The 25999-nt window shown below is 40.4% G+C and overlaps 1 protein-coding gene across 1 annotated transcript; it reads left to right on the top strand.

Annotated features, from left to right (window-relative positions):
- The first annotated feature begins 17388 nt into the window (after nucleotides 1-17388).
- Nucleotides 17389-23157, top strand: LOC306705542 (junctional adhesion molecule A-like). Its single transcript, XM_079172321.1, has 7 exons — nucleotides 17389-17628; nucleotides 20440-20499; nucleotides 21203-21319; nucleotides 21838-21987; nucleotides 22106-22308; nucleotides 22408-22510; nucleotides 22800-23157. Exons 1-7 carry the CDS (start codon nucleotides 17577-17579, stop codon nucleotides 23000-23002), a joined length of 888 nt encoding a protein of 295 aa, XP_079028447.1. The 5' UTR covers nucleotides 17389-17576; the 3' UTR covers nucleotides 23003-23157.
- Nucleotides 23158-25999: the final 2842 nt, after the last annotated feature.

The raw sequence follows: 25999 nt of genomic DNA, 5'->3' as shown, positions 1-25999 counted from the left end.
TTTACTCGTAGGAAGTGGAATAAATGAATGAAACAAGTTACTGTTGAATCAAATTATATTGGGCAACAAAAACACGCTGTACCTCTAAACACGCTTTCTACAAAAAGTTTCCAGGTCTGATTACTATCAGGGCACATTTTCAATCCTTCCTACTGTGACTTATTCAGTCTCCACTGAGTCTTGACTGGCATTGCATGAGTTGTAACCTGTGTTCTCGCTGTTAGAGCCTTAACTGAAGGCTTCTGGCAGTATAGACATTTAGCATTTAACAGAAACGGAAACCATTAGTTTGAAAAGATTGGGCTACCCTTACAGCGTAGGTGTGCTTCAAACATCACGTGTCTTTGTAGTCTCCATGCAATGAATCATACAACTGGGGACAATGGATGACAGACAGTCATGGTGTTGCACATCACAAAGTGATTGAAGTAAGAAAGAAAAAGTTCAAATCCAGCATACTTTTATCAGCTCATGAGGTGGTTGTGATTGTTAGATTGTCAGTTTCTGAAAGTACACTTTTGACGGTGACATGGTTTGTGGAGAGACATGTGATCTGTGTGAAGTGTGGTTTGTGATCTATTCTTCACAGGTCTCTTAGTGCTCAGTGGTGACTGTCCTCCTCTACCTTTCTTCAAGAGTTGTAGTGTGTTCTTAATAAATAGCCATGTCCATTTAAATGAGTTACAGTAACACAATGAACATACTGAGAGGAAAACAGCATATCAACATCATAGGAACATAGAGCTTGTTGTTTTGTAGACTTGAGAAGATAATGCAGTCCTCCATGAAGAAAACCCTTAAGCACAGAAAATAATCACCAGACATGTGAGGTATGATCTTAAAACAGGAGTAGATGAGCAGATGAATCTGTCACCTTTTCTTTATCACAAGGTTTTGTAGGATTTTTATTAAGTTCCAGATTGAAATCCAGGGGTTGTGAAACTTTAGCTGATGGCTAAAAGTTGAGCACTCACATGAACTGGCTGCAACACATGACAAACCACAATAACAGAATTGCTTCCAAGAAACCGATTTTTATGGTAGCGAACAAGCAAACAAAATTGTTAATTAGTCATCTTCCATGTGGTCGGTTTCCCGTTGCCACCTGAAGCCTTTTTTCGTTTTTTTCAAGCCTGGTTTTTATTGAGGACGGGAAACATTGAAGCATATATTGATCAAACAAATGGAACAGGACAGAAAGCAGGCAATTAAAGTGTCACAGCATCGAATCACACTTTGGTTTCTGTCAAACGTGACAAACTTGACGTCAGCGGTAACATGCTGGCTTCCTGTTTGAAACGAGGCCACATTGCAGCTACAATACGAGGCATTGTTTAGTGTCTCCGACTGTGTTGATCAATTTAATAGCAGAATCAGTTAAAAAAGATCAATTTGAATGCACACAGCAGCCCATTCCAAAGGCTTTGCTATCACAAGGAAACGTGCATTAATGTCATTTTATGTAATCTTCTCTCATCACTCTATTCCTCCAACATTTTAGTAGCCAGTTTAACACACACACAGCCTGCTTTACACACAATTAATCACCTAATGAGAGCCATTCAACGGCCGGGAGGCAGATCACAAAGCCCATACCCCTTAAGTGGTTGTTGTTTCCAAAGCCGCCGGGTCACCTCTCCTGCCTGACTGGTCAATAAAGTTTATTAGTAGAAGCAAGGTGGGTGGCTGAGTGGGGTCAAAGGGACACCCGCTGTCATGTATTTGTTTGACATGGGGCACGTCTTGTCAGCCTCATTGGTTACAAAACATGCTCTCTAACGTACGTATGACCCGCCTCTAAAGTTACAGTAGAGATCGAGTACGGAAGACTTGCAGAAAAAGTTTGATGCTTTGGAAAATAATCTTTTTGGGGTTTTTTTGCCGAGAGGGCAAGCATTATTAATCAAAGTCGATGGAAAGATGCAAATTCGCCCAACTAGAGCCGGGCAACGATTAGCTTAGCTTAACATAAAAGGCTGGAAGCGGGGTTAATGGGAAACAGCTAGCCTGGCTCTGCCCAAAGGTCAACAAATGTGCTGAATACCAACTCCCTGTGAAACCACAACTTCTCATTTTTACATTTACGTTTGTTTATGAATTTAAAAAGGTGCTAATTAGTGAGCTTTAGAGGTGCTGGAAGGCAGATTTTGGGCAGTGTGATGCTTCATGAGTGTGGGAACGTGAGAATGGTGTAAATCTTCTCATCTAATTTCCTTCTGAATATTCACTTCAATGTTTTTTGCTGCCCTCCATTCTCTCAGTATTTAGTAGTAAACATAATTATTCATAACACAACATGTATCATAAATATATAATAAAAACCTTACAGCCGCTGGAGTGTAAATTAACTGCGTGTTTGTAAAATGTGTTATTTAATTGAAAGTTAGTACTCTTGCACTCATTTTATGTTGGTCTGTGAGTAACTTGTGGCTGTAATTTATCACAAATGTATCACCAACGATTTATTTAACAATGACAAACATTTGACTCTGAATGCAGAGATCATTCTGCAGCACAACACATACAGCACAATCATTACCTCATGACACAGATGTGGTTTAAAGGTGTCCTCCTGCGCTCCCACTCCCGGCTGATGCTCCTAATTGACTTGTAGAAAAAAGCAGCAGCACCTCTATTAACATCTAAACGCAGCGGAAGATGAATGCTTGTTTAATGCTCAGAGCTGATGCAGATTATCCCTGCCATGTTTGTTTGTCCTGGAGGGGCTGCACAGCGAGCTGGGGCTGGGCTAATTTATCTGTGTGGACCCAGGCACAAAGCCAGGAAATTAGGCTGTCTGGGCCGTTGGAGCTTTGCTAATGTAAAACACAATATGCACATGCACACCCCAGCATCAGACCTGCAAAGCATCCCTGATGTGTCTCTCACAGGGAGGCCGGGAGGAAGATGAATTCATGATGACATTAACCTGGCAGCAGCAAGTCCCATCACACAGGAAACAGAAGAAATCAGGTTGGTCCTACGAGGGCGAACAACTCACCTACATAGAGATGCTACTGTGTATTTCTCAGGCACAATATAATACAATGTCAGTAACAAGTAAATGTTGTTGAGAGGAAGAAATGGATGGGAATAATGTGGATGGCGTTATTTTTTTCTGTTGAAAGGACACTCCTGCCGTTTAGTAACACTTCTATAAAGTAAGACACTGATCTAAAATACTGGGTTAAACATGACCCAATTCAGCGTCAATGGAGTACTGTGTTATAAACCCAAACTAAAATATATTGGTTGTAAGTGTCATAATCTTGTCACTTTCTGTTACTGATGTTAATTATACGCATATCCTTTGCCGTTTTGAATGTTATATGCTGCATCACTCTCCAACAAAGTTCACATACAACTAAGCAATCTGTGTTATAAACACTTAATATGCTGATCCGTAAATTAAAAAAAGAAGAAGAAGAAGGTACTAACTGAGGGGAAGTATACTTCAATTCATAAATACAGGAAGCCAATCATAGTATTTCAATTTGTTCCTTTGTACTCAGAGCCCGCATGTCATTTCCATGCAGACAACATTTCCACTGGTTTCTCTCATCTGCACTATACTTATTATCACAGGAAGTGACGTCAGCTGCAGCTGCTTTATGTTATTCTTTTATATCTCTTTACCGTTAGTGACGCTGTTGTTTTCGCAGCACAGTTTTGAGACAGCTTCTTCAAGGGAACCTCTTCTTCTTACTGAAGGGCACCATTTTGTCCTTTTAGACTCATTAGCTGCACTCTACTGTGAACAATCGCAATTAGAAAATAACTAGAACGTGACTCCACAGTCCATCTAGAATTTGCCTTTTCATGCACACTGAGTCAACAATTGAAACATCTCCCACATAAAAGTTACAGACATTTATAAACCCACTGCCGGGATTTGATCGCCATGATTATTATATTATAGTTATTATAGTTTTTGCCTCTTTTCATGAATACTCTAGAGACCCATGCTTGAAAGACAGAGCGAGATTGTGTCCTTTTGGCAAATATCAAGCAGCTTAGGTTTCAACATGACACGCTTGTTTATCATCAAAGTCATCCAAAAATTTATATCATACTGTTTTTTCAGGAGTGGGGTTTTCCCGGTAGATTGTTTGACTTTTGTGCACTGGTGGAAGAAGTGTTGAGATCTTTTACTTAAATGAAAAGCAGCAATACAACAGTGTGCTGAGCTATTTTAACTTCTTTATATACTGCTGGCACATCGATAAATGACAATCCACCATATTTATTTTAACGTATTCCCAAATAGTGAAGTAAAAAGTACACATTTTTCCTCTGAAAGGTCAGTTTAAATGTGTAGCAGGTGTATCAGCATAACATGTAATAATGGCTCAGTTCAATTTTAAATGTCCCAGTAAATCATGACAAGCACCGTACACCATACCAGCACCCTGGGCCTGAATAGAACTCAACCATTTTCATTATTGATTGCACAAATTACATTTATTATCGATTTCTTTCAAAAAGACAAGTAGATCCTGATATACTGTATGTAGGGGCTCAATTGAAAACTTCAATACCATGAACATACTGTGTGTTTTTAGGGGACTGTCAAATGTTAGTGTGAAAGAAGGGTTCCCCCTGCAGGCCAAACGTTCAAGCAAAACTGTCAAATAATAAAACAGCAACTAAATGCTTTGAGGACATCTAGTGTAAGAGGGAAGTGAGGTGCTTGATACACAGTCAGAGATTCGGACCTTTTAATTCAGTTTCTTATGCTGATTAGGCGAAGCTTTTTAGGGTCTTGGAGGAAATATATTTCTGATCATCTTGAGCATTAATAAATCATTTTACTATCAGCAAGAATGTATTCTATACAGAAAGAGTGACTTGTGCAGAGAGAACACAGGAAGCTTTTCTTGTGCATAACCTTTATTAGTTACTCTAGTTTTGCTGTAGCATTTAGCACACCTTGGGTGGTAGAAGAAAATAAACAAAACAAGCTGACTTATCTATTTAAAAATATATAAAGACATCTGTATGGCAAGTACTATTTGGCAAATAAAACAAAAAAATGGTAACAGAAAACAGAAAGGCAACAATTATTGTTGAAAATGTGACATCAAAGTAAAAAATAAAATAGCATTTAAATTAAATTAGCAGCATAAATGTGTGTGTGGAAGGCGTTTGCCCTGTAAACATAAAATATAAAAAAACGGAAGCAGCTTTGAAAAAAGATGTAAAGCTACAATATTGTTTCATACTACACATATTCTGTGTACATTAAAACATGCGTACTTATACAGTAGGAGAGCGATGTCTAATTTAAACAATTAATACTCGCTGTGTGCAAAACATCACCACACACCATCTGGGCGATGTCTGTCAACCAGTTATTACTTGAGCTGCATAAGAAACGACTTTGTCATTCAGCTGAAGTATAAACCTCCGCATCGTCCACACGATTAAACAGACTTGGCAAACTAGCATTTAAAACTGTTAAACATCTTTTTAGGCTGTATGGCAGATTAGCATCAAAGCACTGAGTGAAACATGGTGAACTGACATTAGAGTCCTTTTTCCCCGAAGGTCATCCCAATCAAGTAGTTGTCTTATTGCTGTCCAAGGGGAGTAGAAAAGAGACTGTAATGCGGTAAACCTCACATCGGGGTCCAGTATAAAGATGTCTTAATTCTACTTAAAGGTACTGAAGGTATCAGAGATTAGCATTGCTAGCAGGAAAGGCAGTGTTTGAGCAGTTATCCATTACTTTTACTCAATAGCCACGTCAGCCACCTTAATACCGGTCTATGGTTACATACTATATATCTATAGTTGAGCAAACTGGTGAGACTTTACTACAAGCCAAGTTAAAATAAGTGGGTGAAGTGACAGACACTCTTTAATGAGTCGGTATCTTAATAAATCCAATCATAAGGCTCTCTGTTCCTTTAGTGTTTGAGGGAAGGGGCTCCACTTTTAATGCCAGTGTACATAATCAAACCCACTTGTGTTCAGAGCATTAATATAGGATGCAATATAAATCTATAGGAAGCATCTGTTTTTCTTCAAAAATAAAATAAAACACAAAATGTATATTTATTCGGCCATTAACGACGTGATTGTTTAAATGAATAAGTCCCAGTTCATCTTATTTACAAGGGAGACCTGATCAACGCAACAAATTAAAAACGTGCCATTTTAATAGAAAATGAACACTGATCACTGTTTATATTGTCATTATTTATTTCCCCTTTTGATAGCACTGTGAAACAATGGTGTTCAAGGTACAGTGGTGAAAATGAAGTCTGTTGTATAAAATCTTTCACACCGCAAAAGGTATGTTTTTAAAGAATAGCCCAATGCTCAATGGAAGGTTGATTTCATCCAGTCTGATTTATTTAGAGGGGGTTTCAAGGCTTCTGCACTCTGCCTAAAGGAATAAAATGATAGAAAATAAAATCATCCCACACAAAGTCCACCGCCAACCATCGAACCACAGTGAGTCACAAATCATGTGAGAAAGGTCCATTGAGTCGATACCATGTGAAAGTGAGAGTTCACGGACTCAGGAGACCCACAGCCATGGGAAGTGACATCACCAGAGACAAAAACCACGGTGCCGACTGGAACATCACACTGATTGCAGAGCAGATTGGAAGAATCCCTGTAACAGAGCAGAAGTCAAGTTTAGATTTTGTTTCGGTTGATGTTTGAAGGAAAAACAAAGACCCTCATAAAGATCCAAACTCCACTCACTGTGATGGACCGCCATGCTGTTCTCCTTCCAGCTGCTGCCCTGGTAAACCCTGCAGGTGTAGGTGAAAGGCTTCTCATCAGCCAGCGGGGCCCAGGTGAGGCGGCACAGATTAGGAGTGACCAGGCTGACGTTGCTCCTCCTGCGGTCCTCTGTGGCCACATAGATGACGGCGTTGGGGTAGGTGCTGCCCACCAGGCGGCTGTCCTGCCGATACTCACAGTACGGACCGGGGACCTGGTAGGTGGGCGGAAACTCACAGTCCACCCTGACGTTTCGCTCCAGGTATGTCAGACACGGAAACATCTGGGGCCCGCGAGGAGCGAACAGAAACGTCGACACTGAGTTCACTGAAAGAGACGCCAACGGGATGTGAATCACAAATGATCTCTTTTTTAATGTGAATTGAAAGCAGCAAAACACAGAGGAAGCCTGGAGACAATTCTGCGAGAGCAGTGTACTATGGGATTTGTAATCTGCAGCATGATGATGATCCCAAAAAGCCAAAGCTACACAATGACATGTGTCAATATTTAGAGACATATCTGGCAGAATTGACAAAAATTGTCAATTTGCAATCACAAAGAATCAATTGTGCTTCAAGAAGGTACTTATGGAGCCCAAAAGTGTTCAATATTGATCAATTAAAAATGCCATTCTGAAATAAATAAACATATGAATAAAATGTGTAAAGCACAATTTATTTAATTAAGTAAGGCAATAATTACAACTCAGCTCATTTTGATATCACGTTGTGGTTAGTGTCATGGTCCTTGGCTTTTTGTTTTAGTTGTTCCCTTAGTTTGAAAGTTCTCTCCTCGTGGGTCTTGTCTTGCTTTACTTCCTGTCTTTGTGTTTCTCGCCTTTGTGATCATCTGCCCGGCCCTGATTGGTTCCACCTGTGTCTAGTCACCCTGCTCTGCTATGAGTATGTAGTCAGTGTGTTGTCCCTCTTTCACTTGTCAGGTCGTCTGCATTTGTTAGTGAAGTTCCTCGAGTCATATTGGTTTGTCCTCAGTTTGTTGTGTTTCCTCTGTACTTTGTATTTCTGCTGCCTGGTCACTCAGTTCTGTTCTTGGACCTGCTTTATGTTATCAAAGCTCTCGAATTTTGTTAAATCCAACCTGCCTGTCTGGTTTTCTGCATTGTGGTCCTCTTTTTGAATGTCAACGTGACATGACAACACTCTTGTCATTTTGCTTTTCAGTTGTGTGTCTTTCTCAAAGAAACATCTTTAAAATTCAAAACGTGGCAGAAGTAACCAGCCAACATTATAGCTGCTGCTGTTAATACTGTCCCATTGATGCTGACTCATTACAAAATGAACACTATTTATTCATGACGCCTATTCTTTATGTATTTATTCCATATTGACCACTTTGGGGCTTAGTAATACTTTTGCATGTATATGTTATTAATTCAAGTCTATGCTGATATTTATTTCTTTAAAAAAAGAGAAGTCCAAGGGGATGATGTCACTGTGATATGTTTTTTTTTGTCACCTTAGCTGCATTTTAATCCCCTCCCATCTCCTAAAGTATATTGGCTTTGTAATAAAGTGTCTATTTAAACTTCTGCATTAGGATAAAATCATCATAATGAAACTTTACTGATCTATATGGTGAAATTCTATAATGACACTTTTTCTGCAGTATTATTGAATTGTTATCTGTCTGTCATGGACAATCTGGACTTGATCTCAAATTGACTTAAACCTACTTTAAAACAGGCACTTTGTTAAGCTACTATATTTCTCTTTTGCAACTATATTCATCTTTTTGTCATAATCCTCCATAGGCCTTTATAAAGCCAATTTAAAATATGAGTCCCCAACGTCAAACTAACTTTGGCTACAACGACCCCCAGCCTATAGATTTAACGATCTGAAAAATAAACAAACACAATAACAACAAAAATGACACATACTGTGAGTAGTTTGGTGCGTTATCATTATCCTGCCAAAGAGGAGACAGGCCGTGGCGAACAGGTGCAGCTCCATGGCGACCGGCGATCTGATCAATAACCTTCACACCACCTCGGGGCCTGGCAGAGTTCAACATGGGACAACATGAGAAAGTTGCGCATGCAGTCCCAGGAAAACCACAAGCTGCTCGGCACAACCCTTTTAGAGACACAAAGTATAATCACGCAACCTTTTAAGTAGCCTATTGCACCATAAAGGCCCCCTGATTCCTCTAAAGCGCAGTGATGGCGGGCCTGGATGTGCGGGTTCTGTCTGCAGCCCAAATGCAGATAAAGGACTACGCCCAATGCTGTGTCTCCGCTTTGCAGCAAGCTGCCGATCTCCCCTTTGCTGTGTATGCGCATAGTGTGTCCTTAAGAACCGGACAGCCACGCAGACAATGCTGCAGATACACGGCAACCCGATCCGACAATGAAAAATTCCCCTACACTGACATGTCTAAACATTATTTCTCCACCCTGCAGATGAGACAATCGGTCTTACCTGATATGCGGTCCTTGTCCCGAATTGGATCTGCGCCGATGTGCCGATATATGCGGGGCAGCAGCATCAGCATCAGCATCAGCAGAGCAGCGCTCACTGTTGGACTGAGGATGCTGTTATTGCTCTGTAGCCTACGCAGTGACTTAAACATGCACAAATACAGATCGGCTGTCGTCCTAAAAAAAAAACACTAAATCCTCATTATACAGGAGCGGGGGAATTAATTACACTTTAATTCCATGAATCGGGGAGCAAGGTTACAGCATTTAATGCTCATTAGTTCGTCATGTGTGACTCGTGCCTGACGTCTTTGGAGTGAAGTCTTTGGAGTGTCTACATTCAAAAGTGGATGAACTGAAACTTTATGCACAATGGCAATCAATTTAGATTCCATAGTGCTGCCAACGCTACACCGATTATTGTTTTGGGGGAAGCTGTCGTATCTTGATGCAGAGGAAGAGTTCCCTCTGCAGGACGAACATTGGAACGCCACCGCATATGTCACCGACAAAAAATGTTTTGTGACATTATAAAAATGGTCATCGGGTGGAGAACATTAAAGCCTTTTAGTTTGAAAGTTAACTTAATTCAACATTTGTTAATTCCACTCATTCACTCCAGGCTTGTAGAGAGTTTTAGCTTTTTAAAAGTTAACACAGTTTTTAACCTGCATGTCTGCAGTTGGCTAGTTTCTCCACTGCAATAACAGTGACTTGCAACTGTTCTTGCTCACACATTTTCGTTGCTGTTCAGTGATTTCACATGTACAAATGCATTGCAGTTGACTTAATATCTGCTGGCAGCAGCAGGAGGGATTTTCTTTTTTTTTCAAATGTGAATGAATTCAATAGACCTGCAATGATCTGCAATGTGCAACGTGGGACATCATGAGAACATTGGACATGCAGCCCTAGAATACAAGGATTAAAGCAGCATTGATTATAGCACAATTAAAGCAGCATCAAAGACGCTTTCAATCCACACCATACATACAGTATGCTACTGTATCCAACTGGTGCAATAATAGCAGGCCTGGGTCTGCTGTTCTGCCTGCAGCCCAATGCGGGCTGCAGATGAGACTGCACCCACGCTGTGTCTTTACACTGTGTGCTGGGTCAGTGGGACATAGAACAAGCTACTGGAAGAGAAAAAAAAACGTTTTACATGAAAATATTCATATAATGTACATTTGTCACTAATATCTCATATTTTCTGGAATTGTTATACAGTTGGTATCCAGTATACATTTGGGAAATCTACTACGCAGATTGAAGCTGAATGTCAAAGCTGTTATTGCTCACCTCTCTGCACCATGTAGTCTGCGCTCCGGACTGTCAAACTTTCTACAAACATCGCAGAAAGCGAAGTCTCCTGTAGCATAATGCTTTAGGATAACTTCCTTCAAATATATAAGTTAAGGAAAGCAATAATGCAGAAAGTGGAATATTCTTACAATGTCTTTGTTGGTCAACCCTCATATGTTAAAAATACATTTGAAAATGTTGAAAATACATTTGAAAATGTTGAAAATACATTTCCTATAAAATGCAGAAATTTCAACTAAACCAAACAAATCAATACTTAATGCAGTTTAATAGAATAATGGAAGTATAGCGTGATCGTATACTAATAGTATAGTGTACATCCTTGACGAGGCTCTGTGTTTCATCTGCAGTGTATCAACAGCAGCGTCAGCAGAGGAGCAGCAGGGATCACAGCTACAGAATCTTTAATGAATACTTTTGGCAGGGATCACTACACCTGCTTTATCTGCTTTTCATAGTGAAAAGGGAGGAGACAACATTGTAAAAAATATATATATATATATATATAGCGTTGCTATATTAAATAGAGTACAGTGCAAAGGGACAGAAATCCTCTGCTTGTATTGTTTGCTGTGGACTGTGTCTTTCAGAGACCTCTGCAACACTTCTGTCAGTGTCCTGGGAGACTGCTTCAGTATGGCAGTTGTTCAGCAACTGTCCAAGAAGGACCTTGACAAAATGGATGAGCAGTGCGAAGAGGATAGGCTGCAGTGGATAGAGAGGATACAGGGAGAGGACACAGGGGAACCAGGGGGCCTAGCTCAGTGAATTTGACAAGACACATTTCTGGTTGTTGTTTTTTAGGCAACACTAACCAATATTACATCATTTTATCCATGTTCTTTAACACATAGAGAAACATTTTGTCACGTTATTTATAGGCTATATAGCTCTCATTTATACTAACACTGGCCGAGCAGTGACTATAAGCCATTCTAGTGGTTTGGCAGTAGGGACGGCATCGTTGGTCCGTCAGTCTGTTGATCCGCCACTTTGGTCCAGACTGAAACATCTCAACAGCTAATGGATGGATTACCGTGTAATTTAGAGAAGAATGATCTCCAGAGGGTGAATCCTGTTGACTCTGGTGTGTGATTTTGAGTCCGTCCCGTTCTCGTAATATCTCGGGAATGCCTTGAATTCATTTTTTCAAATTTGGTACAAACTTCGACCTGGACTGAAGGATAAACTGTTTGAATTTTGGCGGTCAAAGGTCACTGTGATCAAAACACGTTTTTGGCCAACACAAGAATTTCTATGCAAATTACGAAAAAAAAAAATTTCTGAGAGGATAAAATGATAAAGTGATGATATTTATCTTGGACAGACATGGATGTAAACTACAACTTGGCTGGTTGGCGGCAGAGGCATACAGCTAGAAAACGCTAATTCCACGGTGAGATATAAAAATAACACTAAAACACCTCAGATCTCTTCATCATCTTATTTCAATCACAAACAATAAAACTGTGCTTTACAGCCAACATCTGGTAAGGACTCAGGGTGAGACATACATACACGCTGTCCCAGCGTTTTCAACGCTTTCAAATTTAGTGTGTAGATCAGTTGCGGCTTTGACTGAGCCCTCTTTATAGTCCCTCTGACATCTTTAATGTAATATTAATATACTTAGAAATCATAAGCCTAACAGCACATATTATATCCTCCAGTGTGTTCTTTTGTTTTCCCCTATGATGTGTTTTTTTATTTTACGTAGACGTAAATGTAGTATACATATTAGTTCAATTTAATCATCTGCGTATTTGTGTATAATATGTATATATATATATACTGCTGCCACGTATTGAACTTGCACACTGAATGAGGAGGAAATGTAGAACAGCTGCTGAGGTGTCTCAGCTGATCAAACCCTCATCACAACATTTCCTTTTTCTTTCTCATTCAGCCTGAATTCAATCTTTCAGTATGAGGCCAGAGGTGTATTGTGTACTGACATGCGATCCTCTTTCCTGTGGTAAAACAGAGGCTCAAAATCAATAAAACTCTCATTCAATACTGATAAATGTCCCCAAAGTCCACTGGAGCAGCATTTTCTCCCCCCTTCTCTCTCCCCACTCCCCTTTTCTCTCTGTCCCCCTCCCCTCCCTCCCTCTCTCTCTCTCTCTCTCTCTCTCTCTTCTGTTTCTTCTATAAGCCGACCTCTACTGTATCTACCCCTGGCATCACACTGCAGAGCACTGAGGAAAGCTCAAACTGCATCAGACAAGGTGAGAATGATTCATACACTATTATTCGCTGTATATGAGCTATGGTAAAATATCGAACTGTGCCATGCACAATGCTTTTCTTTTAGTCTGGATGAAATATTAGGCTTAACACTGGAGTCAGCACTAAAGCAAATATTTGAATGAAGGCGAGAGGAGCTTTGCATCGAGCAAACAACACAAGAGCTCAACTGCTTTATGTATTTTATTGACATATTTAACACAAGTAGGCAAACAATCAGCGCGTGCACTCGACAAAAGGTGTGCACAGAAAATGTGTCATTGTTGGCAGTTTACCAGTGAAGTTTGCAGTTCGTCTCTTTGCAGCGTGAACACAGTGGGGCTGTAGTGTGTTCAGTATGATGGTCTGGTGACTTTTCTACAGTAACCTCTGCAGAAGTGTGGCACTAATGTCTGTGAAAACTGACCCGGCTCAGTACAGCAAAGTCAGCTTTATTTGACTCGGACCTTAATAATGAAAAGACATAACAGCTAAATAAATAGGCCAGCTGTTTGGTTTTGATGTATATCAATTACCTGATGTTAGTTTGCTCTGACTGTTTTATTGAATAACTCTTTTTTTTTTTGGCAGGAAACTTGGGAGAATGTTCTTCCTTGCCACAGTTTTACTTTTTGGTAAGATCATTTATGGTTTAGAAAATGTGAATAAAGGACTTTTTTTCCTGATATCTGCATGTTTCTTTTTATTACATTATGAACGATATTCTCATCTGAGTTAGTTTTTTTTTAGTGGGTTTTTCAAATATCGGATCCTCTCTCTGTGCTATACTACTCATAGGCTTTGCGTCAGCCCAGAAGGTGATTCAGTTGAACTACTGCTCAATAGGTGAGCACCTCCTCAGGATGGATTGCAAATACGCGGTACCCGCTGGGTCACCAGAACCGTTTTGCAAGTACACAAACGGCGAGAGACTCTTTGACACCACCGACCCGGACGAGGAGCAGCACGCCCCCTTCAAGAAGCGCGCCAGAGTCCGCATCTTCCCCGGCAACATCTGTCGCCTGCTGTTCAAAAACTTGCCCAACGGCAAGTCCAACTTCACCTGCAACATCAAACTTGCCGACTCAGCCACGGCGTCCAAAACCTCAGTGGTTGAGAAAAGTAAGCCGCTTGTGCTCGGTGGTCATTGTTTACCACAGCTGTGCACATCCTGTCTTTGGTTGTTTTGTTTTTTTACAAAAATAAATCATTTGAGTGACTGCCAAACAAAACGCTCCTCCTTCCTGAACCTGCATTCTTTTTTTTTCTGATTGCAGAGCTCCTCCTCCCATGCTCAGGGTGGAGTGTCCTATTACAAAGCTGCAGTGGCCTACTGCTGACCTTGATGACACTTCCCATGCTGCTGGAATTTCACTGGCTGTGAACGAGGCGCCAAACTGCTGCATACGTTAACGCCGAGCCCCACACGGTCATCTGGCGACGGCCGTTAGACGCTCCGGAAGTTGTGTGTATGCACAAAGTGCAATGAGTTGAAATGAATACGATATATATTTGGTATGTCACGGGCCTGCTCACTCTGCATCATGCACTCAATACTAAGCACACGTACTGCTGCATACACTTTATACTCTACAGTACTCGCACATATAAACAGTTATTGAAATGCATTAGAAATCTGTTGGATCCCTGGGGATTTCTGACAGACGTGTTTAACAGGGCGATGAGTAAAAAGCATGAATGTGACTTAGTCTTAAGCTAAAAGTCTATATTCTGTAATATTTGATATTTACATTCAGTCATTTTTGTGATTTTATTCAATCTGATGAAAGATATTCAGTCTTAATAACAAGAAAGGGGGGAACTATCTACGCGGCAGCAAATAATGAGAGAGACTTTAAAGAGAACCGCTTAACCATCGAGCAATTACAATTTTCCCAGCTCAAAAGTGATGTTGCGCTCCTCCATGTGAAGTTATTGCTGAGTAACATCACTCTTTAAGGTAAGCAATCTATTTGGCCTGACTGAAATCTGTCCCCTGTGTCTTCTTCTTGGCTGCCAAACGAGGAGGCAAGACAGAGGCGACCTTGTGCCACGCGGGGCCCACAAGTGGAAGATTGCGTTGTATTAGTCGATAAGAACTGGGCAGGGCAACAGAGATGGCCTTGGCAGGGTTTGATCTCGTGACAAGCAGAGAAACAAAAACTTTTAAACTGTTTTTCACTTACTACTTATGAATGCATGAGCAATAAAGTCTCTATTCTATTCTGAGGAGAGGATGTATAATGTCCCTCCATCATTGCGATAAAGAAAAAACAAACAAACACACAAACTCAGTTTTTACTTTGCCTTTCACTTGTGCCTGAAACACATGATCCATGTTCAGCCGAGGCTTGTTGTCACACATATGCAGTGAGTTTCTGAGCACTATACTAGAGTCAGATCCACATGGCTATATTTATACATGGACACTGAATATGCTTTATATGGTGCAATGTTTTCTCTGATAATGTAAAGGATTTTTACTTGTATGTGTGTATCATAGTTGAATAGGTGGTGTGTAGCCAAAGCACAATCATTTAATTGCACTAAGAGGCACTGCTGTACTATGTACTGTATAATGACAATAAACTGAATTTAAAATGAATGGCATCAAAGAAGAATAATGCTCATTAAAAGAAACTAACCAACCAATTAAATGCGTTTGAGCTCCATCATGCATGTCCACAGTAGGTGTGTGCGTTATGCGGACGCTGCTGGTGGTATCCTGTAGAGGGCAGCACTGAGTCGAATTGGATTGGACTTGAAAGTGTCAAAAAACAGAAGTAAATGATTGCAGGGGTAACAGTCATGAGGAAATACCAAACATATGCAAAGCAGAGTGTTGTGTCCGAGCAGGAAGTTTAGCCACCAACAGCAAGAAATCTATTTAACTGCACACACGTGCACGAAAGAATGCGTCTGTGTTTTTACAAAATCCTGAAAACAATTCACGTTCAAGTGAGAGCTGCAATACCACAACCATCTTCAAAATGTACAATCTATGTGGGGATTTCTCTGTGCAGAGCAAACGTTTTGTCCATGTGTTCTGATACTGTGAGTGTTAATGTGCTGCCAAAACATCCTCCACACTTTGGAACTTGGCTGCTGAGATTTGCTCCCATCCAGCCACAGCAGCACTACAGTGAGCTCTAGACATTCGTGATTGGCTGAGAAGGCCTCACAGTTGGTGTTCCAGTTCATCCCAAATATGTTGGCCGGGGTTGAGGGCTCTGTGCAGGCCAGCCAAGATCCTCAACAAACTCAGAGAAACTTTTCTGAGTAGATTTCCCTTTAAGGGCATTGTCATGTTGAGATTTCGCTGAACTGGAGATTAGGGGGAAATTAAAAGCGGTCCTAGAAAAATGTAAAAGAAGCACGCAAAAGTATGTGTCTGGGTGTCCCCATTTTCTCCACATGGTGTAGTCTACACTTATAAAGTCAAAAGATGGAGAGTGACAATATCGTCTCTTGCTGAGGAGTGAACAGACCAACTGTGGAATTAACCACTAACTTGTGTTTACATTGCACAGACAAATGAAGAAACTTCAGAGATTTGGGTCAGGATGTTGCCGAATCATGTTCTTCCACTCTGTGTTAATGAGAACTTGTGTCACACATGCTGTAGCAATGCACTGCTGTTTAGATCTGAGGCATTCCAGACGACTGAATCATACACCAGACAATTTTCAACTGAACTACTACGCAGGTGAGTGTAAACCCAGACTATGTTTATAGAAATTTAATTTCCACACTTGAATATCACATGTGATAATGTTTTTTTATATTAATGGTGTTATCAAATAAATTAAATCATTGCAATTTACATGCATGTAAAAGAAACATATAATATGTCAATGTTGCAAATGTATATCTGCTGTATGTGGAACACTTTAAATCAAATATCAGTCACAATGCATCACATTTACCCCATTGAAGTTTATTGAACCTCGATATGAAGTGTTGCATTTATCCACAGTGTCACTGTTTCAAATAAATGCTTCATAAATGTGTACTGCTGTGCAACTATAATAGATTTTAACTTAAAAACTTAAAACAGAATAAACATACACACTGTATGGTAATTTAACCTAATAATGGTTAATTAATAATAATAATGATAGTCAAATAATAGTCTCATTGCCATTAATGTCACAGAATTTGTTGTCACTGATTAATAAACATTATAAAATGCACAGCTCACAGCAATAGTTATGATATATTGGCTTATTGTTTTGATTTCCAACAGTATGAGTTGATATGACCTTACTTATCACAGATTTATTTGGATTTTTATAAAAACACAATTTTAATCTCTTCTTGCAGCACGCTAGTTTAACTTCTGGTGTGATCTCAGTGTGCTACATTGTGTGCACACGATAGAAACATATTTTTCCGAGGCCAAAGGAAAGAACTGAAGGAGATTTAACACACGAACATTTTCAATCTGCGTGTCACAGTTCAAAGACCTGAACCCAACCAGTCCCGTGTCTGTGTAAATATGATCGGGCTAATAAACGACCAGACTGCCACAGTTTTCTCTCCATGTGAATGTGCTTCCTTAGCTTTGGTCTAGTGTGCTCTAAAACCTGTCTTTCCACTCTGTCGTCACGAAGGCACCTGAGAGGATCCTGTTACCGGAAGTCACCGAGCTCGTTGTCACCTGGGCGGACTCCTCAGGTGAGCGCAGACCAGAAACGTCGACACGGTGAACTCATATTTGGGAGCTATAATCACTCGGTTGTTTGTTCGACGCAAGGAAGACTTTTCGGGAATTTCTGTGCCCCCTTTTTCCAGGAGTAAAGTTAAGAAGGGACGTCGTCGTGTAGCAGGAAAACTGGTCAACATGCTTGTCAGCTGGTTGGTTTCGGTGGCTTTGTTCTTTACCGCAGCGACAGGTGAGTTGATTTGGGGCGATACTTTTTTTTTTTAAGTTTGAAGAAAGTCAACGCTTAAAAGTAATTCTTGTTGCACAGTTTAGCTAAACAAGAACAGCAGTAGTAGTAGATATGGTGTCCCTGAACGTTACACGAAATGTTGGGAGCTTTGTTGTTGTCTAATCATCCTCAAATTAATCTCGGGCCTGGTCCTGCAAACCAAATGTTGGCCTGGTCTCCTCGGCTCAGGATGACACGGTGAAGTTGGCTTCAGTGAGCATGTAATGAGGTTATCTTTTGAACTTACAATTTGCAGGATATTGTCTTTTTTTTAAATTAATTGTTTTGTGAACTACCTCTTTAAAATAAAATGACAGCAATAGAGCAGAAACTGTAGGCCTGCTTCTGTCCTGAACTCACTAAAATGGGGAAGCTGTGAAAAGACGATATGTTGTAGTTCCTCCTGTGTAGTCACAAGTTGCCTTGTAAGTTCATCATCAATTTAGGAAGAGTGCTCGACAAAAACATGTGCTCCCACATTCTTGTTGCTGTAATTGATGGCCTTTCACACATACAGGTAGACAGGGCCACTGTTGCATCAATGATGAGCTCACTGAAGGCCCCTGAAGAGTGGATTTCCACTGCATCCTATTAAGAACCATACAGCACTGTCTGTGTGTGGGCTTTAGCGCCCCACTCACTCATTACTGCAGTAGCTCCATACATTTGTGTGTCAGTTAAACTCATGCGCTCTCTGAGTTTGTGAGATATTTACTATGTTCACATATCAAGCTGCCACTCATCACGTGATCATAGTATTTGCATTTCTTTCTTTGTGGGTGGATGGACCATTATTTCTAGTGAGTAAGCCTCTAAATCAGGTCCTGGTTATTGATAACAACGTACTTTTTTTAAATATAACACACTAATTCTTTACAACAAAACTAAGTTGTATCTATCAACTTGCAGCATTACACATTCACAATCTTGACTTGTAACAGCGTTGGGGTTTTCATGAACATCATGAAATCTACAGTATAATAAGTTCACTTGTGCTAGCTCAAAACACTTTTTAATAACAAACATTTTGTAGAAGTGACTCCCATCATAGGACTCTTTGACTAGTTAACAGGCCTGGTGTGTTTTGATAAAGTATTCCTTCCATCAGTGCATCTGCAGCACACATTCTACTGTATGAAATGGATCCAAATGCTTTAAGATTGTTGCACTGAGCAGAAGAATTCACTTCCGTACTTTTAATTGCCCCCCCCCCCCCCCCCGAAACTCTCAAAGTATGCAAACAAAGAAGTCCTGGCGTGCTCTGGTTTCATTTCACACTGGAGGCTTATCTCTGAACAAAAACTGTGACTGTGTGGCCTTCTCTCAGCTGAGACGGCCTGTGAGAGACGTCTGCAGGGTGTCGAGAACGCCATTTCAGTGGCTACAATAAAAACAGTTATCAGAAAGTACGCATGATGTGGATACTCGTAGTCATTTAAACTATTTCGTATATGTTCCTCTTGTGGTAAATGTGTGTGACGTGTGCAATGAATGACTTTGCACACAGTAGATGATTAACTGTTTCCTGCTGCTGTTCCCTGTAGTTAAAGCTGGTCAGACAACAATGTAGTAGTAGTAGAAGGTGTAACTCCCAACACTCAGAATAATGGCAGTGTGGTGTGAAGTGCTGCAATATATGCATATATTATGTGACTGTAAGTATTAATAATGTAGTCGGTGTTGTAGCATTACTGCCGTGACTGAAAAGACCCAGTTTCAGGCCGATCGTTGACAGTTTCACCGGAAGTTTTCTGGCTCAGCGGACAGGAATGAGACTTTTTTTTTTTATTTTCGTCCACGCCCTGGCAGCTTGTGAGCATGCTCCGAGTGTTTGACAGGGGGGTGTGATCTTTACCGTGATGTCATGCGGTTGGCGTCTGAACTATGAGAGCACACTTTCAGTTATTGGTAATAGAGTGCTGGGTCTTTTTACCTAGTACATATTTACGTTTTACAGGTGGAACCAGTAAATCTTTGGCATTTTAAAAACAACTAATTGATTATTAAAACAGTTTCCTGTTAAGTACCGCCAGTATTCCTTCTCCTATCAATCCTCTTTTGACATGAACCTCTTCAACGCAGTCGACGAGTGTACGCGACTCCACTTTTCCAAGCAGAGCTCAGATCTCACATGTTATTCTCTTATGAAAACTGATGCTGCGCTCCATCCTGACTGCCTCCATCCTCATGTCTGCTGCAGCTTCATGTGCTCGTGAATATTACAACACGGCGCACTTTTATCTTCCTCCTCAATCGGAGATCAAAAACACCGGCTTCTAGCTGTTCTCGTGTCAATTCCACTTTAACATTCAGGATTTTCCTACTTGCGGAATACGCATTTGTCTTTTTAATTTGATGTCATTTCATAAATTATTAAATATTTTATCTTCTTTCTTTGTTTTTATTACTTGGTTAGCCCAGTGACTACAACTAGACTGAGTCCTTTCTGGACGGGTAATGCTGCTCGTCCCACAGAGAAGACTGTGCAGTCACTGACTTAACAATCTTTAAGAGATGTACTTAAAGGAAGTGAGCATTTAGACTCGGCAGCCTTTTTGTGATAAACGTCCGTCACGCAAGTCTTTAGAGGCAACATTACGCCCTCATGCTAATCACGTTTTAATGCGTAAAATAATTGATATTGCTGATTGAGTTAGTATATCCTACTGTAATATCTGTTCACCAATTCTAATTACTGGGGTGTATTAAAGTAACATGTCATGTGTTATGTGAAAGTCTAATTGCGTGTTTTCTTGTACTGTGTGTGTCCAGGTGTAAGTGGCTTTACTGTCACCACCAGCAACGCAAATGTGCGGGTGAAAGAGGATGACGGTGAGTCCTGAAAATCAGAAATAATTTGAATGTAGAGAAGCTATTGTATGCCGTAATTACGTGTCCAAAAGTCATTAGCTCTGTTTTAAAGAGCGAAGCTGGGATGTTGGCTTTGTCTCGTCACTCAATAGGAGACACTGCCCGTGCAGTAATCCTGCTCACGGCCTTTTATTCTCTCTGTGATTTGCTAAATGTGTGTTGCTTTAAAAGAACGGGTAGTATGGAGCTACAGCTACGGCGACTGCATAGGCTCTGCTGCTATATTGTAACTTGCCTGCAACATTCACTACATTTTTTTTTTTTTTAAACCTGAGAAACACCAGAGTGAAACAAAGTTAGATAGTGCACCCACAGCATGCATGTCTTTGTAACGTATAAATGGTGTAATTTTAAGATGTGTAAATTCCAATGTTCCTCCCCATCGATTGGGTTTCCTCTGGTTGTGCTGCGTACTGATGCAGAGACGTATCCACATAGCTGAGCAGTGGTGGTGTAGTTTCCTTCAAACTTTCCCACTGGAGTAAAGCATGCTTGTGATTCTGACTTCTGAGTGTTTAATGAGAAGTTATTTTAAGAAACATGCAGTAAATGTAAGATGGAAAAAGTTTCAGAATTTAATTTTTTGTAATTTCATGTTACATAATTGAAGTGAAAACCTTCACAGTATAGTCGTGTGTTCACTTTGGATGTGATGTTATTTCAGGGACTGACCTCACATGCACGTATTCAGCCGACTTCGGTGCAAACGCCAGAGTCGAGTGGAAGTTTAAGAACATGAAAGGCTCACAGGCGTATGTGATTTTTAATGGGGAACCAACAAGTAAGTAGATGCACAATCTTGTTATTTGCCTCCTTCTGTAGCATGTTGATGAATGTCTTTTTTTTTTCCATAAAGAAGTTTTAGATTTGTATCCTGTTTCTGTCTCTCTGTTAGAATACTATTTAGAAAACTCATTTAAAAGATTGTAATGCCTTTTTAAAGACAGAACTTATCAGTGTTAGTAACACAGCACCAACAGCGGCGGCACCTTTTCTGGAGCCTTTTTGTTTTTTAGCCCGTAACTCCTGAGGTGTAGAAGGAAAAAAAAAATCTCTATCTCCTGGATTCCTTCCCTGTCCAACACACAGTATCCATGTAGGCACTGCCCATGCAGACATATACACATATACATATTTTGAATGTTTAAAAAAAAAAAAAAAACACAAACTACATTTCTCAACCAGTCTTAAATTCACCTCTCAAAGAGGTTTTCTTCAAAAAAGAAGAAAAAACACGGTAGTTCTTGTGGCCCATACTGTATAACATGCAATGTTTTTAATGCTGCTGCACTTCCACAGCGCCATATTCCGGCCGGGTGACGATGTACGGTGGTAGTAATCTGAGATTCACCAAAGTGACCCGTCAGGACAATGGCGTGTACGACTGCGAGGTGTCCAGCAGCACCAGTAGCCAGTTTGGGGAGGTCAGGGTGACGATGACTGTTTTGGGTAAGGATCCCAGACTCGTGTGCCTGCCATAACATATACGTTTGTGTCCTGTTATGGAGGTTTGTGTATTACTGCAGATGTAGAGACCAGTTTGAAAACTCAATGCCATGTCCCACAGTGCCTCCAGCTGTGCCCCTATCACGGGTCCCCTCCTCGGTGACGACGGGCAAGAAGGCCAAGCTTACCTGCCACGACAGCGTCGGCTCGCCGCCGCCCAAATACCAGTGGTTCAGAGATGGCGTCCTCCTGCCCACTGAACCGAGCAAGATTGCTGCCTTCAAAAATGCAACCTACAAGCTAAACATGGATAGCGGCGACCTGGTCAGCTACAACATATTACTTTGCACCATCTCTGCTGTGACAGTTACTGTCCCCATGGTCTTAAAAATTAAATATTTATATATATGTCTGTCTCTTCAGGAGTTTACCGCTACAACCAAGGCGGACACAGGTCAGTACATCTGTGAGGCTTTCAACGATGCTGGTCCTCCTCAGCGCTCTAAACCCTTGAAGATGGAAGTCCGTAAGTACTCTTCTCTTTCAAAAACATGCTTCAGCCTGAGCTTCAAATGCAAGAGGCTGTCGTCTCTAAACCAGTTTCAGCCGCTGCGTGCCGACACCTGAAGGCTAGTAAACGGGTTTGGCAGCATTGAAGGAGCCAATAGATACTTTAATGCTCTTCATTAGGATACTACTTTTGTTTTAATTTTTCCTTTGATAAGTTTTACAGTTTGATTCTTGAGTTTTTGCCACACCCTGGTGTTTGACTGTAATTCAGCTGATGAACCTGGAACTGTGACGTTTCCTTTAAGGTGACATCAACACTGGAGGAATCGTTGCTGGAGTAATCGTGGCTCTGCTGCTAGTGGGCCTGCTGGCAGTTGGCGTTTGGTATGCCCACAAGAAAGGATATCTGCCCAGTGAGTTTTCTACATTATATTACTATCATTTACATGTGATCATCAATATTCTGATATTCATAGTTGACATTGCCGGAGACCGTGGCTATTCTTAAACGAGTCGGAGAACGTTGTCAAGTCCCCCACGTGGTCAGCAAACAGTTTATTGAAGAAGCAACATTTTGGTCGTAAACTCGCTACGAGGCGGCATCTTTATACTACTGGCATAACATGACCCACGCTATGTATCTCCAGATCAACAGAATATAATGACTTTTGTCAGTTGCATATTATATATGTATGATATGTACAAAGTACTTTATCCCTCTGACGTTGTTTTCCTTTCTTGCCTTTACAGAGAAGGTTGAAAGGTGAGAGGATTTTCTTTTAATACTTCCTAGACTTTAGCAGATGATCTATAGAATGACTTTACACTATTCCCACAGCTCTCCCTGTGACTCGCTCAACATGTTGTTCTTATTCTCCCTGCAGCAAACCAAAGCCCAGCGTGGTCTACCAGCCCGCATCCTCACTGTACAGTGGTGGTGACGATGAAGACGTGAGTATGAGTGGTGGTGTTGTTGTTCCAAGATATTTATATCCTATTCAGGCGTGCTTGGTGTTAGTTAAGGACAGGCTATAGTACTTAGTTTGGTGTTTTTTGGTTCTGATGTTTGATGTGTTTGCTTTCAGGGGGAATTCAAACAGAAGTCGTCGTTCGTGGTATAGTCTTCATCAACGACAGGAGATCGCCTCGCTTTTAAACGTCTCTCGGCATGGTTGCAGTTTGTATAGACCAGTGTGATTGTTGAACTGAGCCGTCTACTTTAGTGTCTCAGATACATTGACGACAGGCAGGTTATGAGCCCTCTTCCATATGTCGATAGGTTACTGTAATGGCATGAGATGCGGCTACTAGAGACCCCCTTTAGCCTCCGTCATGTTTCCATCGTTATCTTTGCAGCGTGTGTTTCTGTGTGCTTCTGATTTTCTGTGCTTCCGAGCGCTACGGAACTTTATTTTATTATTTTGGCTGTAAACATATTAAATCAAATAGTACTATTAATAAAGGAAATCCAGGTAAATTAACTTATTTTAGAAGGAAATTGTACTCATGAGAACAATAAAGCTTGATAAAGGCTTTTTACAGCCACATTTTATTACATTCACTGACCCAAAACCTTAATTTCCTCCAGGACAAGTCTTATCAGTCAGTGTGTGTATGTAAGCTGAACCATTGAAGGAGCTTGTATATCAAAAATGGATCATTGGTTGAGTGTTTTTCTTTTTTAACAAACTACAAAATTGTTGTAATGTACAATATTTTTTTATTCCTATTAAAGTTTTCTTTTGTAAATACAAAACTGTTTTCACATTTGTTATTTAGAACAATTTTAAAAACTGTTTTCTCTGAGCGTCCCGCCATTAACCGGAAACTCTACTCCTGCTTGTGTGATAAACATTTTGGGTGCACATTCTCTTTTACACATAATTTCTAGTTGAGCTAGTGTTGTGTGTGTGTCTGGTAGTGTTGTCTGGACATTAGTTTTTAAACCTCTGAACCACACTGGCCAAGTGAATTGGTGTTTAACTCAGTGAAGACTGACAGTTCAGTAAACGTCAAGCGAGGTGTTAAACAAGTTTTTAAATGATTACCAGCCTCTTCGTAAAGCATCGTGTGGAGCCTTATCGTTGTGATTAATTACCCACACTGTTGTGACACGATGATCCTGATATTAGTTCCGTCTACCTCCAGACACTAAAGTTATTCATTTGTTTCATTTGACATCCACAAATTCTCAGGCCGTGTATTTAAGTGGTTTGATAAGGTCAGACATCAATCATGCACTAATATAATTATTCAGGTACAATATTTACAATGGAGAAACAATTGTTCAAGTTTTCTACATTGCTTGACCTTTCCTTTGTAGAAAATAGAGCTGATGATTGTAACTTTGCCTTATGTATTGGTTAATAAAATGTTAAACTGAGTCTGCTGTCGTGACCGGTAATATTCAGCTGTGCATAGACACAGTGAAGCTACAGTGTCAAATGTTTATTTTTGCCACTTCAGTTTTTTCATTTTTCTGTGTCAAGAAAATTACCCTTTTACTGACGAGATCCCTGGCTGCAAATAAAAGAATGTGAGTTGCAGCTTATTGTACTTGATTAAAAAAAATCATATGACAAAGGCTCCGCAAAACTAACAAAAAAATACAAATGCCGACAGACCAAAAGCATATTACTGACAACTGCAGCTTGAACAGCCTCGCTGCACATTTAAATTGGCTGTAAATAAAGTACAGATACATAATCTAGACATCTAGACTCCACATGCTGCATATTGTCAACACCCTTTTATGTTCATACAGTATATAGACCACTATTATGACATTGAGAACACAACACAAAGTATGAAATTGACAAACGTGAAGTTTACAACTATCTTGCAAATTGCCGGAGGACCCAGTTAACCCAGTAATATTGACTGTTCACAAGAGTGCAATATTCCCATTAATTTCAATAATACAATTAGACACTTATATGACCCACAACAAGGGAAAATAACTTTTTTTATTGTGCCCAGCTCATATGAAGCTGTAAACGCAAAGATTGGACAGTTTACTATAAGTTATGGGCAATAAGGCCAGGTTCTGCCTGTCTATGATCTCACCACAAACATATTTTCAAAATAAAATGCACATTCAAATGAATAGACAACCTAAGTAGATACAAAATCAAAACAAAGATTTTTTTTTTATGTAAAAATGTAATATAGTGACATGTTTACAAAGTTTGACACCCATAAGTTGCTGTGGCAACTGAGGATGGCGTTGCTGCTCTCTTTCCTGTGCACTGCGCATGCGTAGAGTACCGACACCCACTTTCCCCAGACAGGAAGTGTGACCAACTTTTTCCACCATCCAGCCCTACCTCGACGCTTTTCATCGCACTGCCTCGACCAAATGTGATTTCAGAGCACTTGTGCAACAACAGCGCGTCCAACCGAGAAGAGTGTGTGTTACTCTCAGTTCAACGCATATTCCGCCTTAAAAAACAAACACACACACTTCCGGTCCTCTCATAAATCTGTGTACTGCCTCTTTAAATAA

This window comes from Pholis gunnellus (genome assembly GCF_910591455.1).
Source record: "Pholis gunnellus genome assembly, chromosome: 13".
NCBI lineage: Eukaryota > Metazoa > Chordata > Actinopteri > Perciformes > Pholidae > Pholis > Pholis gunnellus.
This window is presented reverse-complemented; position numbering and strand designations above follow the sequence as displayed.

Bases quoted from the DNA above. Each gene is read 5' to 3' on its own strand.
- LOC306705542 (XM_079172321.1), top strand. From the start codon at position 17,577: ATGCTTGTCAGCTGGTTGGTTTCGGTGGCTTTGTTCTTTACCGCAGCG. The intron at 20,500-21,202 runs GTGAGTCCTGAA...ATGTTATTTCAG, and splicing joins GCGGGTGAAAGAGGATGACG to GGACTGACCTCACATGCACG. The intron at 22,309-22,407 runs GTCAGCTACAAC...CTGTCTCTTCAG, and splicing joins ACATGGATAGCGGCGACCTG to GAGTTTACCGCTACAACCAA.